The sequence below is a fragment of the Kogia breviceps genome, chromosome 4, assembly GCF_026419965.1.
Source record: "Kogia breviceps isolate mKogBre1 chromosome 4, mKogBre1 haplotype 1, whole genome shotgun sequence".
Classification (NCBI taxonomy): Eukaryota; Metazoa; Chordata; class Mammalia; order Artiodactyla; family Physeteridae; genus Kogia; species Kogia breviceps.
This window is the reverse complement of record NC_081313.1, coordinates 70136285-70154481: the sequence shown is the minus strand read 5'-3', so window position 1 is coordinate 70154481 and position 18197 is coordinate 70136285. Positions and strand designations below refer to the sequence as shown.

Here is an 18197-nt window from a genome sequence, read left to right as displayed (position 1 = left end):
GATCCAAGTGACTAAAGTAGAGTTAGGAGACCTGGAGATTTACTCTCAGGCTTTGAATCTTAATGAAGAAACTGCCAACCTGTTCCCAGGTGGATTTCAGAATTTCTGTGAACCTGATTCACAGATGAATCAGGTTCTGTGAACCTCATTTCCCTCCTTTTAAACACACACCCATAGTGGTTGCCCTATTTTATATTAAGTGTGTGGAGGCAGATACTGTGTGTCTTTAGTATACAGCTCTTCAGATCAAGAGGAACTCTATTTAAAGATCTGTGCTTAAGGAAGTACACACACAAGTCCTCATCTACACCTAGAATTGATTTACATTTCCAGACTTTGAGTTAATGCTGTAATGGGATGAAAGTTTGGGGGAGCTCAGGTGGAGGATGAGTATATTTGGCATACTAGAAGAATGTGACTCTTTGGAGGTCAAATTATGGTAGCCAGCTTCCTGATATTCATGCTTTTGGATAATTTCCTCCCACACTCTTATCAGGGATGATCTGTGGGATTAAGAGAATACAAGACAAGTAATGCATCACTTTGAGTGATTTTAGCTTGTCTCTTTCTTGGATCACTTGCTCTGGGGAAGACCAGGTGCCATGTTGTGAGCACATGCAGGTAGCCCTGTGAATGAACCATCGTGGAGGTGAATCCTCTCTGACCAGGTCAAGTGTTCAGAAGACTGCAGTCCAGCCAATAGCTTGACTGCAAACTCATGAGACCCTGGGCCATGAGACCTAGCTAAACCACTCCTGGATTCTGACCCTCAGGAACTGTAAGAGATAAGTATTTTTAGTTTTAAGCTGTTAAGTCTTAGGGCAATTTGTTATACAGCAATAAATAACTAATACAAGTTCACACATTGCTTCATATGTCTTTTAAGTGAGTCTCTTTTTAATCTACATTTGTTTCCATCTTCTCTTCCTCCTGCAACATATTTGTTGAAGTTAATTTGTCCCATGATTTCCATAGATGAAAATTTTCTGATTGCACAGCCACTGTGTTTAACATATTCTCTGTATTTCCTAATATCAGGTTCAATTTTTTTGGCAAAAGTTTTTAATAGGTGATGGTGTGTTTTACCATTAAGAGGCATATAAAATTTCCTCATTTGTCACATTAGTAGCTGTTGACATACAATCAATAAACCTATTTATTCATTAGGAGTCTTAAAATTTTCTAATTTTATCATTCATTCTTCATTTATTAATACATTTATATAGAAAACTTCCCCTCGTTTACTTACCTGTGGTACAGTTCATATAGGAAAGGCAGGACAAATAATTACCTTTTTAAAAACTGGTTTTCAAAATAATGATTCCAGAACATCCTTCAATGTTGATCAATAAGATGCTTTTTGTTAGTTTTATTATCATTAAGAACTCATGAATATAAGGACATTTGATAATTTCAGATGTTCCAATCCATTACATTTGGTATGTCCCAGTTTGTGCTCAAGGGGATTTCAGAATTTCTGTGAACCTGTGTGTCCTTATTGATACTCAAAGTGTTCCATCTTTGGCCAGAGGGATGCTTTTCAGTTGGCTCCTGACTCCATTTGACATGATCCTAGTAGCCTATGACAGCTTCCTTGCTAAACTGCACAACAAAATGATCCAGGCTCATTGTGTACATTTCCTGTACCTAAATGAAATAAACTCTTACTCCAAGGGCTTATGATATCTTTTGAACAGAGTTTTATTTTATTTATTTATTTTTATTTCTAGCATCATGGAAAGTGAGGTTTTATTATTCCTTCTCCAAATGGTCTCAGTTCTTTTTTTTTGTTGTTGTTGCTTCTTTTTCACAATCAGTACGGCTGATGTTCTCCGCACATTTTTTTTTTTTAACATCTTTATTGGAGTATAACTGTTTTACAATAGTGTATTAGTTTTTCCTTTACAACAAAGTGAATCAGTTATACATATACATATGTTCCCATGTCTCTTCCCTCTTGCGTCACCCTCTCTCCCACCCTCCCTATCCCACCCCTCTAGGTGGTCACAAAGCACAGAGGTGATCTCCCTGTGCTATGCGGCTTACTCCAAGGGCTTATGATATCTTTTGAACAGAGATTTTAAAAATGTATTTGAATGTAATTCTTTCTTTTTATAGGTTTTGCATTTACCTACTATAAGAGCATAAAGATATCTCACTATCTTGTCTTCTGAAGTTTTTTTTTTTTTTTTTTTTTTTTTGCGGTATGCGGGCCTCTCACTGTTGTGGCCTCTCCCATTGCGGAGCACAGGTTCCGGACGCGCAGGCCCAGCGGCCATGGCTCACGGGCTTAGTTGCTCCGCGGCATGTGGGATCTTCCCGGACCAGGGCACGAACCCGTGTCTCCTGCATCGGCAGGCGGATTCTCAACCACTGCGCCACCAGGGAAGCCCTCTTCTGAAGTTTTAATAGGTTTTCCTTTCACATTTAAATCTTTAATTCACCTGGAACTGACTTTTCTGTATGGTGTTAACTAGGGAGGTCCAATTTAATTTTCTTCCATATGGATATCCAGTACTATTTATTGAAATGCTCTTGCTTTTCCTGTTGGCCTACAATGTCATCTTGTCTTAAATCAATATCCCTTATAAAAGTGCATCCATTTCTAAATCTGTATTTCAGTACAGACATACTTCATTTTATTGTGCTTCACTTTATTGTGCTTCACAGATATTATGTTTTTTTACAAATTGAAAGTTTGTGGCAATGCTGCATTGAGCAAGTCTATCGGCACCATTTTTCCTAAAGCATTTGCGCACTTCATGTCTCTGTGTCACATTTGGTAATTCTCAAAATATTTCAAACCCTCCACCAGATAAAATATTACAACTCACTGAAGGCTCAGATGAAGGTTAGCATTTTTTAGCAACAGAGTATTTTTAAATTAAGGAGTGTACTTTTTTTAGACAATGCTATTTCACACTTACTTAATAGAATACAGTACAGTGTAAACATAACTTTTAAATCACTGGGAAACAAAAAAATTATGTGACTCATTGTGATATTTGCTTTCTTGTAGTGGTCTGGAACTGAACCCACAATATCTCCCAAGGTATGCCTGTACTCCTTCTTCTGAACTAGAAAAGCTAGACAAAATATAAAACAAACATCTGAAGGCATCAGAGAGAGCCAATGAGGCAGCAGAAAATCCAGAAGAAGAAAAACCCAGAGGTGTTGAACTCAGCATTTACTATAGCTTTTTTCTGGGTTTATCTACTGATTCCTGAGAAGAAGATAGCTGAGAAGCTGAACAGACCATCTGACTAACTCAGTGAGTCAAAAAGAAAAAAACTGGAGTTCAGAGCCTGCCTTTGTTAACCTTACAGGCTTCAAGTTGAGATCTCAAAGGTATAGACCTTAGGAAGAAGTTTGAACTAGAAGTAGACCTTCCAGTCATCTCAGCCACTGACCAGATTAAGGTGATTTTGGATTACTAGTGCCCAGAGCCCCTGCCAGGAGACATAAATCCTTTCTATCATCATTTTAGACCTCAAAGTATAATTTCATATAACAGTTCTGGCACTCAATCAAAAATAATATAACATAAATTAACAAAAATTTTATAAATAAAAATAATATAAACAAAAATTCATAAAAGTAAATAAGATAATATGATAAACAACAAACACAACAAAGAAACAAGGAAGCTTCAGACAACAGCAGACCCCACAGCTACTAGACACGAGTTTTAAAGTAGTTATGCTTAATATGTTTGAGAAGATAAAAGATCAGAATGAGACAGATAACTGGAAACTATAAAACAGAACCAAACAGAAATGCTTGAACTGATAACAACCCAAAACATAACTGAAGTAAATGCTTCAATAGATAAGTTTCACAGATTAGAGACTATTAAAGAGAAAAGAGTGAACTGAAAGGTAAGAATTATCCAGAATGAACCACACAGAGACAAATAAATGGAACATAGGGATAAATTGAAATGACTGAATATTCATTTAAGTGGCGTACCAGGAGAGGAGAGGGCAGAGAGTGGGGCAGAAACAACTGAAAGAGCTGAGAACTTTCTCATGTCTTTCCAAGACATGAGATCCCAGATGCAAGAAGCATTACAAACCTCAAAAAGAAAACAAAATTTAAAAAAAACCAAAGAAAACAACATTTAGTTACATCATAATAAAACTGCTTCAATTTTACTATGGACATCTTATAAACAGCCAAAGGAAAAAACAGATTACTTTAAGGGGGCAAAAATAAAACCAACATTTTTTTCTCAAAAAAAAATTGGAAGCCAAAAGCAATGGAATGTATCTTCAGAATGATAAAATACAATAGTTGCTAATTTAGCAAAAATGTTCTTTGAAAATGAAAGTAAAATAAGTAGTTTCAGGATACAAAAACTGAATTTGTCACCAGCAGCCATCTACAAAGGAAATACTGGAGCATGTTCTTCAGGAAGAAGAAATAAGATCCCAGATAGAAGCTTAGAAACTCAAGGAATCATAAAGTACAACAGACAAAGTAAACGTTTGAGTAAATATAAACACACATTCACTGTATAAAAATAATAATGTGTTGGGCTTCCCTGGTGGAGCAGTGGTTGAGAATCCGCCTGCGGATGCAGGGGACACGGGTTCGTGACCCGGTCCAGGAAGATCCCACATGCCGCGGAGCGGCTGGGCCCGTGAGCCATGGCCGCTGGGCCTGTGCATCCGGAGCCTGTGCTCCACAATGGGAGAGGCCACAACAGTGAGAGGCCCGCGTACCACCAAAAAAAAAAAAAAAATAATAATGTGTTAAGGAATTAGGAAATATATATTAAGTAAACACAATGTATATAACATGCAGTGGGGCAGTAAATTAAGTTGATGTGTTCTCAGGTCCTTACATTGTCCAGGAAGAGTATAATATAAATTTCTAAATAATGTCTAACTGTCAAGCTTATGGGGTAGAAGAAATGGATTAAAACTAATCAATCTAAAAGAAGGCAAAAAAGGAGAAACTGAACATAGGAGAGATGGGACAAATAGCAAATACAGTAAGTCCCCTACATATGAACGAGTTCCGTTCCGAGAGCATGTTCCTAAATCCAATTTATTTGTTAAGTCCAACAAAGTTAGCCTGGGTGCCCAATGAACACAATCGTCTATACAGTACTGTACTGTAATAGATTTATAATACTTTTCACACAAATAATACATAAAAAACAAACGCAAAAAATAAACATTTTGAATCTTACAGTATAGTACCTTGAAAAGTACAGTAGTACAGTACAACAGTGGCATAAAGGGGCTGGCATCGAGTGAACAGGCAAGAGTTACTGACTGGAGGTGGGAAATGGTAGAGCTAAAGGATCATTGGCAATAGGAGACAGAGGGCAAGCTGCAATTTCACTCATGCCAGATGTTGATGGCACAGTTCTTGTTCCTTGCTAGATTCAATTCTATTGTTTTTTCTCTTGAAAAAACAATCCAGTTATGTCTGGGTAGCTATATAGTACTGTACAGTAAAGTACACAAAAGCACAACCACTTGTAGAGGATGCACGCACATGACAATGTAAGCCAGACACGTGAACTAACGTATGTTACTGGACATGTGAATGCATGTTCGCATCTTTGAAAGTTCACAACTTGAAGGTTTGTATGTAGGGGACTTACTGTAATATGATAGATTTATGTCCATGTATATTAGTAATTGTGTTACATGTGAGTCAACTAAACATTTGTTACAAAAATATCATTAGATTTTAAAAATATATTCTTGTATATAACTCCTCAGGTTAAAATGCTTTTTCCACCACACTTAGAATAAAATCTAAACCCTTTCCCGGCTTTCAATGCAACCATAATTTAGCTCTTTCCTACCCCCAAACTTACTTTTTGTAGTCACTATGCTCCAACAAGGCAGGCCTTGTTTTTCGTTCCCAAAATATTCCTAGTTCATGCCTCAGGGTTTTGCATTTTTGTCCCCTCTGCAAGCAATGACTTCCCCAATTTTTGCAAAGCTGGATTCTCCTGTCAGATAGCAGTTTAAATAAAAACACCCTTTTAGAAGTTTTCCTTAGTGACCTAATCTAAAATATTCATCTACCTTAATTCCCTGCTTAGCACTATTACTAACTTATATTTTTCTTGTGTATTTATTTTATGGTCTATTATCACTAAAATGTAGTAAGGACCATGTCTGCTCTATTTATCACAGTTTCCCCAAGTATAGAACAGTGATTAGGACAGAGTAGATACTCAATAAATACTTAAAGAATGAATAAAGCTAACTTAGGTTTTAAACTTTTCTAATGGTTTTATTGCTCTCGGTGGTGGCTGTTTAAAGACCTTCCTGATACCAAAAGGTATCAAATGATATCAAGATCTCATTTATGTACGTTAGTAATCCTTGAAAATGTGCACTGTATAATTTGTGTAAAATTTGCAGGAGTTTTTCCACCAGTCAGATATGTAGTACAGTCCTAGATATAACTATAATAACAAGTAAATAGAGAAAAGGTTCAGAGGGAGGCTACTGAACTATCAAAAAGTTGCAATACACTTCTCAAGAACATGTGTGTTTGTATGTTTTTCCCAAATTAGAAAGGTGAGAGTAATATAGGTGGATGTTACAAAGCATAATTATTTTGGGGGGAAAAAAAGCTTTCATCTACTCCTAAATAAAAATAATTTTAAAAAAATTACCCCCTTACAGAAAGGTTGTTTTAGAGTGGTAATTCCAGTAACGATGATTGATATATTTTTGTTACTTCCTTTTTTACTCTTTGTTCTATACTTAGTTTTTTCACGTCAAAGCAATCATACTGGTCACATTTTCCATTAGAAAGACCAGTTTAATGGCTTTTAAAGAATAGCTAGATAATATTCCACTAAGTATACATGATAGAATTTGACCAATCTCTAATTGTTAAAGATTTTTCCTAATTTTCTATGATGATAAGTATTCCTACGGCTAACATTTTTGTCTATAAATCGTTTTAAGGGCAGTTTAACTGAAGTGATTTTTGTCCACAACATTCCTTTAAATGGTATTTCTCAAGGGGAAGAGGGTGGGCAACACAAGAAGGTCCCAGGCATTTATGTCTAATTAGGAAAACAATATACATTGCGCGGAGGTGGGGGGAATTACAAAGGCACTGCACAAGAAAGCGTAAATTATTATATTTACTAAAGTAAGAAAAAGCAGTGGAAATTTCTTAGGGGAGCTAATCTGGAAAACATTTTGCAAAGAATATGGAGCTAGACTTCAAAAAAGTGATAGGTCTTAATGGTTGAAAATGTTCCAGATAGGTGGAGGTTCTGAAGGACGAGGTAACTGTTTGTTAGTGTTCTTAAGTACTGGAGAACAGTTCTCACTCAGGACAACTCATCACAAAGCCTGAATAGTGAGCGACGAAGATTTTTTTAAATCAAAGATTGGACTCCTAACTCCCTTGACCACATCTTTTCCCCCCTTTCATTATTTTCCCCTTTTTTTTGTACCTTTGTCAAAGACTCTCAACTATTTTAAGTAATGGAAATAGGTAAATTCCTGTACTTCAAGGCATGTAACCTTACACAACATTATAATTACTCTGTGGGATTAAAAAAAAAAAGACTGAGGTTACAGCTTTAAAACATGCATGCATTTTAATCTTAAAAAAACATTACTTATAACAGATTTTTCACACTGTAACAGAAACATTAAAGGATATTAACCAAGAGTTATCAACTTGCCATATACCAAATAAGGAACATAGAACCCCATGGTCTATTTAAAATGATAAGCAGTTAACGAATACTGTGATTTCCTTTCGTTTACTCTGGCAGGAATGGATTCCAACCTAATAATTTCAGTCTTACTGCCACATAGGAGATGCTTTGTGAACCTCAATGAGGCTGCCAGGTCTAGGGCAGATGTAAGACCCACAGTGTCAGAAAGGAGAGTAAGACGTAGCACGATGTGTTGTCACTGACAGACTTATAGCCACTTTCCCTCTCCACAATTTCTTCCTCAAGGATCGCAACTGCTTTCCACAGACACACCTGCCGACAGACTCCAATTCTTCTCTCCCAGTTACCATCTGCAATGCCCCAGGGCTTGTCAACTTCCAACGTTGGCGAAGTTCTGGATTCAACCTCAACAGGATCTGTTTCACAAAATATTTCCCAGCCCCACTCCACCTCCAGCTGTTTCCAATGTTAGTACTTATGATTCTTACATCTTTTTTAATTGTCACACTATTCACCTCCCAATAAAATTTAAAGTGAAAACTAGAGTAACTGCCCTGTGCATGCTTCTTTTAGATAGCTGGGAACTCTGATTCTCAGGATCCTTCGACCATTTATACCTTGGGTATCTGTGCTCTTCAGGTACTTTGGTAAGGAAGGTGAAACTTAACATCTCTAACCACCTCTGCCAACCCAATTTTCTTAAGTTCTTCTGAAGCTACCTAGTTTCCCATCCCAATTCCAGCTTTACGACAAAACTAGACCCTATGGCAAAAAGAGATCCCAGAGATGAAATTGCAGATACAGTTGGGACTAAGCAAGGATCCCTAAATTGTGGGATGAATTTCTGGGTTAAAGGTACTCTGTATATCCACTTCAAGCCTGTCATTAGTACTATGTATAACCAAATAAAAAGACAGAGAGAGAGTTTATAGGTACAGAAAACAACACAACATTTTGAGGGTATATGGGAGTTGTCTTTTGGAAAATAAAAACCAGCACAACATTAGAAGGTATACGGGAGTTTGACTTTTTTCCATCTGATGACATATACTTTTTAATCTAAATGGAAACCGTCCATACTGGAATGTATTACATAGGCAGAATTCTCTTGCCGGTTTCTCTGCTCCTGGTAGATGTCCTTCTGGCTTCAGCTCGTACCTGTAATGAAGAAACTTCTCACGAACAAATTCCACTGCCCTGAGGAAGGATAGAGCTGGAAAAGCCACTAAAGAAGGGAGCAGAGACGACAGAGGGACAGGTCTGTAAGGAAAGTCTCCAAGAAAGGGCAGCTAGAAAAACGAGAAGGTAAAAAGAGAAAGGGCGTGGCTGAGCTGAGGCAATTTCAGTGTTGTCTCGGCAAGAGCAGGGCTTAACTGTGGTTTCCTCCCGCAAGAAGTCCGCTGGATCTGGAGTCGGCTCCCACCTCATTCACCAACCTTTATCTCTATCACCTTGTAGAGAGAGGGTGCGCTCTTACCAACACCACCCAACCTACCTCTGGATCCTCGCAGGCGCGACAGCGGCGCACCGCCCACCTACCTACCTGTGCTGCGCCTGCGCCTCCCGCGTGCGCTCTCAAGGTCAGCACCTCCCCCAGCCTCTAACCTAGCGCCCACGGAAGTGGCAATGAAGGACGTCCTGCGTAGCCTCACCTCTGCGTGGCGTGGGGTCGCCGGCGTTCAGCAGAGGGGAGGGACTTCCTGTCCCGCTCAGGCTGAACTTCCGGCAGAGCCGGAAGATCTTCTCCCTCGCGGTGTCGAGTGGATCCCGGCTGTAGAGTGTTGAGGGGAGGTCCTGGACGGCCCCGGCGACTCCTGGGCGTCTGGTCCCCGACCTGTCCTTGGCGCCATGGTGAGTCCTCCTGTGAGGGCTGGAATAACAACAGTCGGGAGGAAGGGGCCGGGAGGTCAGTGCTGTGAAGGGAGCCGGTCGGGTGAGGATGGAGCGGGCGGGAGCAATGGAGTGAGCGGTAGGATAGGACCTACCACCTGCCCCGGGGCGCTGGGGCTCCAGAGGAAGCAGCATCTGTCCTGCCCAACCGCGAGATCTGTTTAGGAATACGGAATAGGTAGTTAGAATGTTCATGGCCCATTTACTTGTATGGCCGTGGGCCAGGTGGTCCCAGAGTTGACCTTGCCTGGTTGATGATCTCCTCCCTTTACTCTCAGCTGTAGGGCAGTGGCCAAGAAGTTCAGATCTTAGAAATGCCTATAGCCTTTCCAGGTGGACACAGTACATTCTCTTCTTGTAAAGGATTAACACCTGTCATTTAAAGAAAGGGCAAAGTAAAGGAACGGCAAAGTCAGTTTATCTTTCAAACTCAGCCCTTGTGGAATTGGAAAAGGTGTCAAATAAAAAACCTGGACTTAATAAGCAGGGTCCATATTCGAAAGGAATAGTAAGAGCGTGAGCGAGGGAACTATTGGAGTAGGGAGAGTGCCCTGACCATAAGATCTTCAAGAGTCTCAGGTTAGGCAAAAGAGCTTCTCTTTTATGGGCCGGAGGAAACAAGGCTAGAAAGAACTGGGTGTGGGGAAGTGAGATGAAGGGGTAGTACGATTGGACCGTAAATCAGAGAAAGTTTTACCCCCACGCAAACCTGTTCGGAGGAGAAACTGTTGGGGGGTTGTATCCTGTTTCAGACTGAGGGTGGGCCAAAGTTCAGGAACCTAGGGGAAGAGATCGTGGAATTTGGGTAATTTGTTCCAGTTGCTCTATGGGGACAAGCAGTTCAACTAGTCAGTTTTGAAGCAAAGAATGGGAATTTGCAGGCGCTATGTCTGCCCTTGTTACAAGTAAACAAGGTGGGTGGGTAATTCCTGAATCTTGCTCACGTAAGTCCTATGGGGACTGTTGGTTCTTTGCAGTAAGCCATTTCCAGATCACGGAAGGGTGGCAATGGGAGGATTTCTTAACCTCTGCTGTTTCCCAATATCACAGGGGTTTGGCAGTGTTCAAAATTGTCAGTTACTTGACTATATAAAAGATTTCAAATCCTCATCTGGAAGACATTCTGTCTTGGAATTTGGAGTTTGCCATATTTTTTCAGGATCAAATGTTGACATTGTTCAGCTGCTGTGTATGATGATTGACTTTTGAATGATTTATAGAAACTTAACTGACTGAAACAGAAGAATTTCAAAATAATGTTGTTCCTGGTGCTCTTTACCAGCTAACCTCTGACTCTTTCAGGCACTGGTGTGTGTGTGTCTGTGTGTGTGTGTGTGTGTGTTTCTTTAAACCTCAGTGAATAGTACAATTTGTAATCATTAACAGTTTTTTTTTTCCTCCTTTTGTATCAGTGAAATTAGACAAAGATAAGGAACAGTAGAACTGGAAGGAATCAAAGATAATAACTAGCTAACCACCTTCCTCCCTCCCCGCAACCCCAATTGAGGTCTTCCCAACTTCCCAAGGGAAGTGTCTGACGTCTCGAAATAGGCAGTGATTTACCTAAAGTCGCGATAGTTTGGCACAGTCTGGACTATAACCCAAATCTCCAGTTCTTAAATTTCAACTCAGTTTTCGATATCTTGGTCTGAAAAGTTGAATATAGGGTGTAATTAAAAACTTTAAATTTATAATTGTCGCAAAGAAGCTGAATGAACTTGTCAGTATTCTATAGTAATAGAAGTAGAACCCCTCTCCCCCTGCCAGCTCAAAAAAAGGGAGTTTTGTTTTAAGCTAAGGTAAACTCATGATGTTTATCAAAATGCCACTTAAGTGAGTGTCACCTGGAGAATGTCACCAGGAGCCAGATAGTTTACGCTCCATTTTGTTATTGCTTATAGTTCTGAGTTAATTACTAAGCTTGCAGCTTTACCTTCCCCAACTATGAAATTGATAATGTCTGTATATGCAAGTGTGGTCATTGACTGGAATCCTTCAAAGGAAAGGGTTTAGCTATTTTTAAAAAAATTTATTTATTTTTGGCTGCGTTGGCTCTTCGTTGCTGCGCGCGGGCTTTTTCTAGTTGCAGCGAGCGGGGGCTACTCTTCTTTGCGGTGCGCGGGCTTCTCATTGCAGGGGCCCCTCCTGTTGCGGAGCACATGCTCTAGGCATGTGGGCTTCAGCAGTTGTGGCACGTGGTCTCAGTAGTTGTGGCTCACGGGCTCTAGAGCGCAGGCTCAGTAGTTGTTGTGCACGGGCTTAGTTGCTCCGCGGCACGTGGGATCTTCCCGGACCAGGGCTCAAACCCGTGTCTCCTGCATTGGCAGGCAGATTTGTAACCACTGCACCACCAGGGAAGCCCTGAGGGTTTAGCTATTACATGAAGTGAACAAGGGTTGAATTTGTTTAGGATTCAGCTTAGTTGAATTGAGGTCTTGGGCACTGCTTGGTCGTAATGATATAATGAAAAGGGCACAGAAGTCAGAAAACCCAGATTCTGCCCATTATTATATGAATTTGACAAAATCACTCAACATAGATAAGAATTCCAATTTCCTTCTAGGTAAGAGAAGTGGAACTTGATAGGAATTAAAACACCTTTTAACTCTAATATTTATGATTTTGTTACTTCACCCAGGACTTTTTTCAGAATTTTCAGAAAGTTTCTGATTAAGTATAATTTAGTCTGATTTCCACTGTCCTGTCCCCCCATCCTCAAGTTTGATTTTTTTAAAAAAATCATTCACCTTTCCATTTTTTAATATATCAGGTTGGTAATACTTGAAATTTTTGTCAATATGTTTGGTCAAGTATTTTACTACTGTTTTAAATACAACCATGGAATGGAAAGCAAAGCCTTTTTTATTTTACACCTTGATTTTATTTTTTGTTTTAGTCGATATAAACTCATGATCTAGACCAAAATACTGAGTATTCACTGTTAATTGTTTTGCTGTCATGTTGTGAGAATGGATAGTCCATAGAAAATTTACTAAAGGAATAAAGCTATTTTATTATACTTTTTGAAAATTATAGACCAACTTTAATCAAATAGATCTTTACACCATTTAGGCTGATTTGTGGGAGAAAAGTAGATTAGAGCTGACTCCTGGAATTGCAGGAATCGCATGGCTTATTTTATCTATGTAACATCCTCTAGTAACTTTTACTGTGGGATTGTGCTCTGATGTGTTGGTTGTGAACCTCTGCCTTAATCAGAGTTAATGAGAAAGTTTTCTTTTTGGGGTATGGGGAGGGCTGTTGGGAAGAGATAATGTGGTATAAGTTATAAGAGAAATACATGTAATGTGTTCAAAGAATAGTACAGAGAAAAGAAATTAATTCTAATGGGGGGCAGTCATGTAATAGGTGACTTCAACTGAGTTTTGAAAAGTGTATTAGAACACTAGTTCTCAACTTAAGTTCACATAGGATTCACCTGTGATGCTTGATAAAAATGCTTATCTGGTCTCCATTATTGGGGGGTGGAGTCTGAGAATTTAATTTTTAATGAGTTTTACAGTTAAGTCTGAAACTCGTGGTCCTTAAAGCACTTTGAAGGAACTCTAATGCAGACATTAGAAACTTTGATGGAGATATTGAGGTTTTTGTGCTGAGTGATAATCAGATGTGTGGTTTGTTGATGTGGTGGATTACTTTAATTGATTTTTGAGTGTTGAACTAGTCTCAAATATCTGGAATAAATTCTGCTTTGTGTGGTGTATAATTCTTCTTATACACTGTTGAATTTGATTTGCTGGTATTTTGTTTAGGCTTTTTGCATCTATGTTCATGACAGATACTGGTCTGTAGTTTTTGTTTTTCTTGTAATGCCTTTGCCTGGTTTTGGTAGTAGGGTAATGCTGTCCTCATAGAATGAGTTAGGAAGTATTCCCTCTGCTTCTGTCCTCTGAAAGAGATTGTAGAGACTTGGTATAATTTTTTCCTTAAATGTTTGGTAGAATTCACCAGTGCACCCTACTGGGCCTGGTGCTTTTTGTTTTGGAAGGTTATTAATTATTGGCTCAATTTCTTTAGTAGATATAGGCCTATTCAGATTGTCTATTTCTTGTGTCAGTTTTGGCAAATTGTATTCTTCAGAAATTGGTTAATTTCATACAGGTTATAAAATTTGTGGGCATAAACTTGTTCATAGTGCTTCATTATTATCCTTTTAATGTCAATGGATCTGTAGTGATATCCCCTCTGTCATTTCTGATATAGTAATTTGTGTCCTTTCTTTTTTTCTTGGCTTGTCTAGAGGCTTATTGATTTTATTGATCTTTTCTAAGAACCAGCTTTTGGTTTTATTGACTTTTCTCTGTTGGTTTCCTCTTTTCAATTTCACTGAAAATAATTCACATTATTTCTTTGCTTTTGCTTACTTTGGTTTAGTTTGCTCTTTTTCTTGTTTTGTAAGGTGGATCCTTAGGTGATTGATTTAAGATCTCTTCTAACATATGCATTCAATGCTGCAAATTTCCCTCTAATCACTGCTTTTGCTGTATCGCATAAAATTTGATTAGTTTTCATTTTCATTTAGTTCATAGAAATTAGTGTTTTTAATTTCTCTTGAGAGTTCCTCTCTGACCCCTGTGTTATTTAGAAACATGTTGTTTAGTCTCCATGTATTTTGGGATATTCCAATTATTTTCTGTTACTGATTTCTAGTTTAATCCCATTGTGATCTGAGGGTAGACAATGTATGTTTTCTGTCCTTTTAATTTGTTAAATGTTTTATGGCCCAGAATGTGCAGTTTGAAGGATGGATTCTGGTCAGGTTTCATCACTTTGCCACATAGTGGCAGAGATTTGGGCCTCTGCTCAGTTCTCTGACTTTTCCTCCAGTTCTTATTCTTTCCAAAAGAGGCTTAGTTCAAATAATCCTAGAGACTGTTCTCTTGGTTAGCATTTGGTTGATTCAAGGTTGATTCTTAAGACTGGTTTATACTTTGGGCTCTGTCCACTTTTTAGATAATTAATTTGTTTGTTTGCTCTGGGATAGAAGCTTAAAGCAAATATAGTTGATTTTAGAAAATCAGAACATATTCTAAAATGTTCATTTTTTAAAAGAGAATTTATTATTTTCTTACTGTTGTGCCATGGTTTCCCCATGTTACTAAGTCAAGAATGAACACCAACTTGCCCCAAAGGAACTTTGAAGAAATCAACCCGTTTTGTACACTGCCCTCCTACTCTTTCTGTACCACCTACCCTTGAGTTACAGAAAAAAAAATTTTTTTTAAAAAGTCCTGGTGAGATGAACATTCTCTTGTTTTCAACTGAAATGATTATGTCTTTTGTTTTACCAAACACTTAAAAATCATGCTCTTACTTCAAAAGTATTTGTTCAATCATTCATTGTCTGTTAAGCAGTATCTGTATGTCATGTACTGTTCTTGGCGACAGAAATATAACTGTTTATAAAACAGAGACATTCCTGTCTTTATGGACCTTATGTTTTATTGAGAGAGTCTGATAATCAAATGGGACATAATATTTTTTAGTCGTGGTAAATACAATAAGGAAAGATAGAACAGAGTTAAGGAAATGATTGGGGTGGTTATTTTAGATAGGGCATTCAGGGAAAGCCACAATGAGGAGGTGACATTGAAATAGATTTGAGTTCATATATATATTCAACCTATATACCTGGTATCTTTGAATATGTGTTTATGAACTGCACCCTAAAAAACTGTTTTAGTGTCAGGCACAAAGCTCATAGTTTCTTTAACTCTAGTGGGAATCTTTCAGTAAAGCCATGTATTATCATCTTTCCATGCAGTGAACAGAAAAATAATAGAAATGTGTTTTTTAAAATCATATATTAGCAGGTGATATTATATTTTACTGAATAGATTACATTTTTTATGCCACATATTTTTAGTCTTTTAAGTTATTACAGATCTTGGGAAAATATAACTTATTCATTCAAAATATTCTGATTTTACATTGTATCTTTAATTACATTAAACAGACTTAGTAATTCTTCTGTTAAAGTAAATTAAGTATCTTTTGTGTTTTGACCATAAACTAAGATTTAGAAAAACCTGAGATAATTTCACCTTTTGATACTTTGATGTTGAAGCTCAGGATTTTAATATCTGATTATAGTGTTTTATTTATTTTTTAAAAATTGTAAGATGTTACAAAAACCAACTGCTCAAACATGCATATCTTTAAAAATAACTTTGGGAAGAATACAATAAATATATGGCATTGAAAGTCTGCTTGAACCAGGACTAGATGACCTCCATAGTTTGTTTCAAGGTTCTGTGATTCTGAATGTGTAATTTTGTGAATATTATTGATGTACTTTTAGTTGAATGTACATTGAGGGGACAAAGGAGGGAATATTCAATTTGTATGGAGTTTAAGAAGGATTTCACAAAGGACTAGGTCTTTAAGGGTAAGTGGAAGTATGTCAGGTAGATAAGAAATTGAGTGTTACTTTTGCTCAATAGCAATAATAGCTGCATTTATTTAAAGTTAATATTTATCTCCTCTGCTTATATTAACTTAAGTAAATACTTATAAAGTTATTCAGTCTTGGGTTGTTTTTTTTTTTTTTAACTTCCTACTATTTTTTTTTTTAATCTCTGTATTTTACCTCCTTTTTTTTTTTAACCTCTGTTTTACAGATGTAGAAATGGAGGCACAGCGACATTAGAGTAATTCATCCAAAATCACATCTAGTGGTGGTGGAATTTGACTTCTAATCAGGCTGTTTGGCCACTGTACTGTTGTGCCAATCTTATTGTTTATCTTTGATAAGTTTTAACTTATGAAAGGATTGAATTTCAAAAACATTTTCCTATAGAAGTAATATTATAATTAGTGATTATATTTCTAGAAAATCCTTCCCAACTTAGTTACTACCTAGTATCACATCTCATGGTATTAGAGAAATTAATTATTACTGTCATGTGTAGCGCTAATGATTGGCATTTCTAACTCAGATGCTAAATACATCTGACACTGCTGCAGTAAGTCACAATAAGGATTCTGTCATATTCCTTTTACCTTAACTGGCACTCCTTCACGCCAAAGCATTAATTTCCCTTAGGCCTGGGGTTGAACTAGTAACACTGTTGAAGTGTGGAGCAATTAGAGAACTGGGGATGAGGACCTGTGGTGAATTGGAATTTCTTATCAGCGTAAGCATGTAGTGTGTCACATTTGTTCCAAGCCTGTCTCACAGCCCATTTCTTTTCCTGAGGGCTCTCAGGATTGGCTTGCTCCTATTGCTTGCAACTAGAACTTTGTTCCCTCCCTGAGTTGCAAAGAAGAATGTGGTCTTGTAGAGTATCCTGCCTTCCCTCCCAGACATTCAGCACACTCTAGTAAAGGTTTTTACTGCTAGAAGAATTTGTAAAAGTTATCTCCCCATGTAACTTCTGACAGACCATGAACTAATTATCTATCTATCTAGCTGGATATTTATTATAAAGATCCTTTAGGGAAAAATAATAGAAGTGCTAGATGATAATGATGAATCTTTGCAATAAGTTCTTGGAAGTAGAGAGGTTTGGATTGTGAAGAAGAGATGAGATGGAAATACTAAGGGGCATTGGTTAGAGAAAGGGAGACTTTTCTCCAACAGTAGAAATTACTTAGGAAGTAGGAACTTTAACAAGCTCCATATTATAAATATATGATAGTAGACTGCCATCAGTTAATGTCACAGATAAGGCATTGCTAATCTATAAGGCTATGGCCATTTTTCTTTTTTTAAGTAAACAATACTTTTATCTTTGTGATAAGTAATAAAAGCCTTTTGAAACAGTTATCTTGAATTGCTTGTTTTTTATATATAGTTTTAATGTCTGCCCTTTACACAGTGCTTAGCTGATTTTTGTTATCTTCTACCTGTTGATTTCCACTGTTTGCCTACGTGCAATGATCCACTTAGAAAAAGCAGTGCCATAGTTTCCTGCTTTCTTTTCCTGAAAGAAAAAGTCATACTGGAGGGTTCTGCTCGACTAAAACTTCATTAACTTGAGTGTTTATTAAGTATTTGTATCATTTCTGAATATTTTGGCTACTGTTATGGTGAGTATAAATAATTGATTAGAAAATAGTTCCAGTTCTTTATGGTTTATGGGCATATGCATTTAAGTGTTCCATGACTAGAATCATTTATTTCTGGATACAGTCTTGCTCAAAAGAGAAGCCATGCCTTTTTTCCTCAAAAATTTTGCTTTTATTAGTAGCTAATTCATTAGTAGAATTTTACTTCTGTTTAAGTTTATCCTTACTGACTTCCTGCTCTGTTCCCTATTGTCTTAATTAACGTTAAGACAATGAAGCCTTACTGTATCATTTATTCCTAGACAGTTTAGTTGTTTGGATAGGTCAGATGTTTCATGTTGATTATACTAATCTTTTCCTAGTCCAGTTTTTAAGCCAAAAAGGAATTTGAAAAGAATCTGGATAACTGCAATTAGAATTGTCAACGAAATATATATTCCAGTCAGGAGGGACAGATAAGAAAGCTTCGGTAAAATTCATTGTAGTGTAAGTAGTAACTTTAACTGAGACATTAGTTCTTTAAAACTATTTTTTAATTTGATTTAAACTAACATTTATTGAGTACTTATTCTTGACTTTAATAGAGAGTTTCTCAATC

The 18197-nt window shown here is 37.4% G+C and overlaps 1 protein-coding gene across 3 annotated transcripts in view; it reads left to right on the top strand.

The window, feature by feature from the left end:
- Positions 1 to 9395: 9395 nt before the first annotated feature.
- The window catches only part of TMEM161B (transmembrane protein 161B), a 68873-nt gene continuing 60071 nt past the window's right edge, over positions 9396 to 18197 (top strand). Inside the window, exon 1 of one of the 3 annotated variants that reach the window (XM_067031263.1) lies at positions 9396 to 9529. Coding sequence is in view for 1 of the 3 variants with exons in the window: in XM_059060450.2 (XP_058916433.1) it covers positions 9527 to 9529 (3 nt within the window). In the remaining 2 variants the exon portion in view is untranslated. The remainder of the gene's footprint in view (positions 9530 to 18197) is intronic. The other 2 variants (XM_059060450.2, XM_067031264.1) reach the window with 2 other exon arrangements.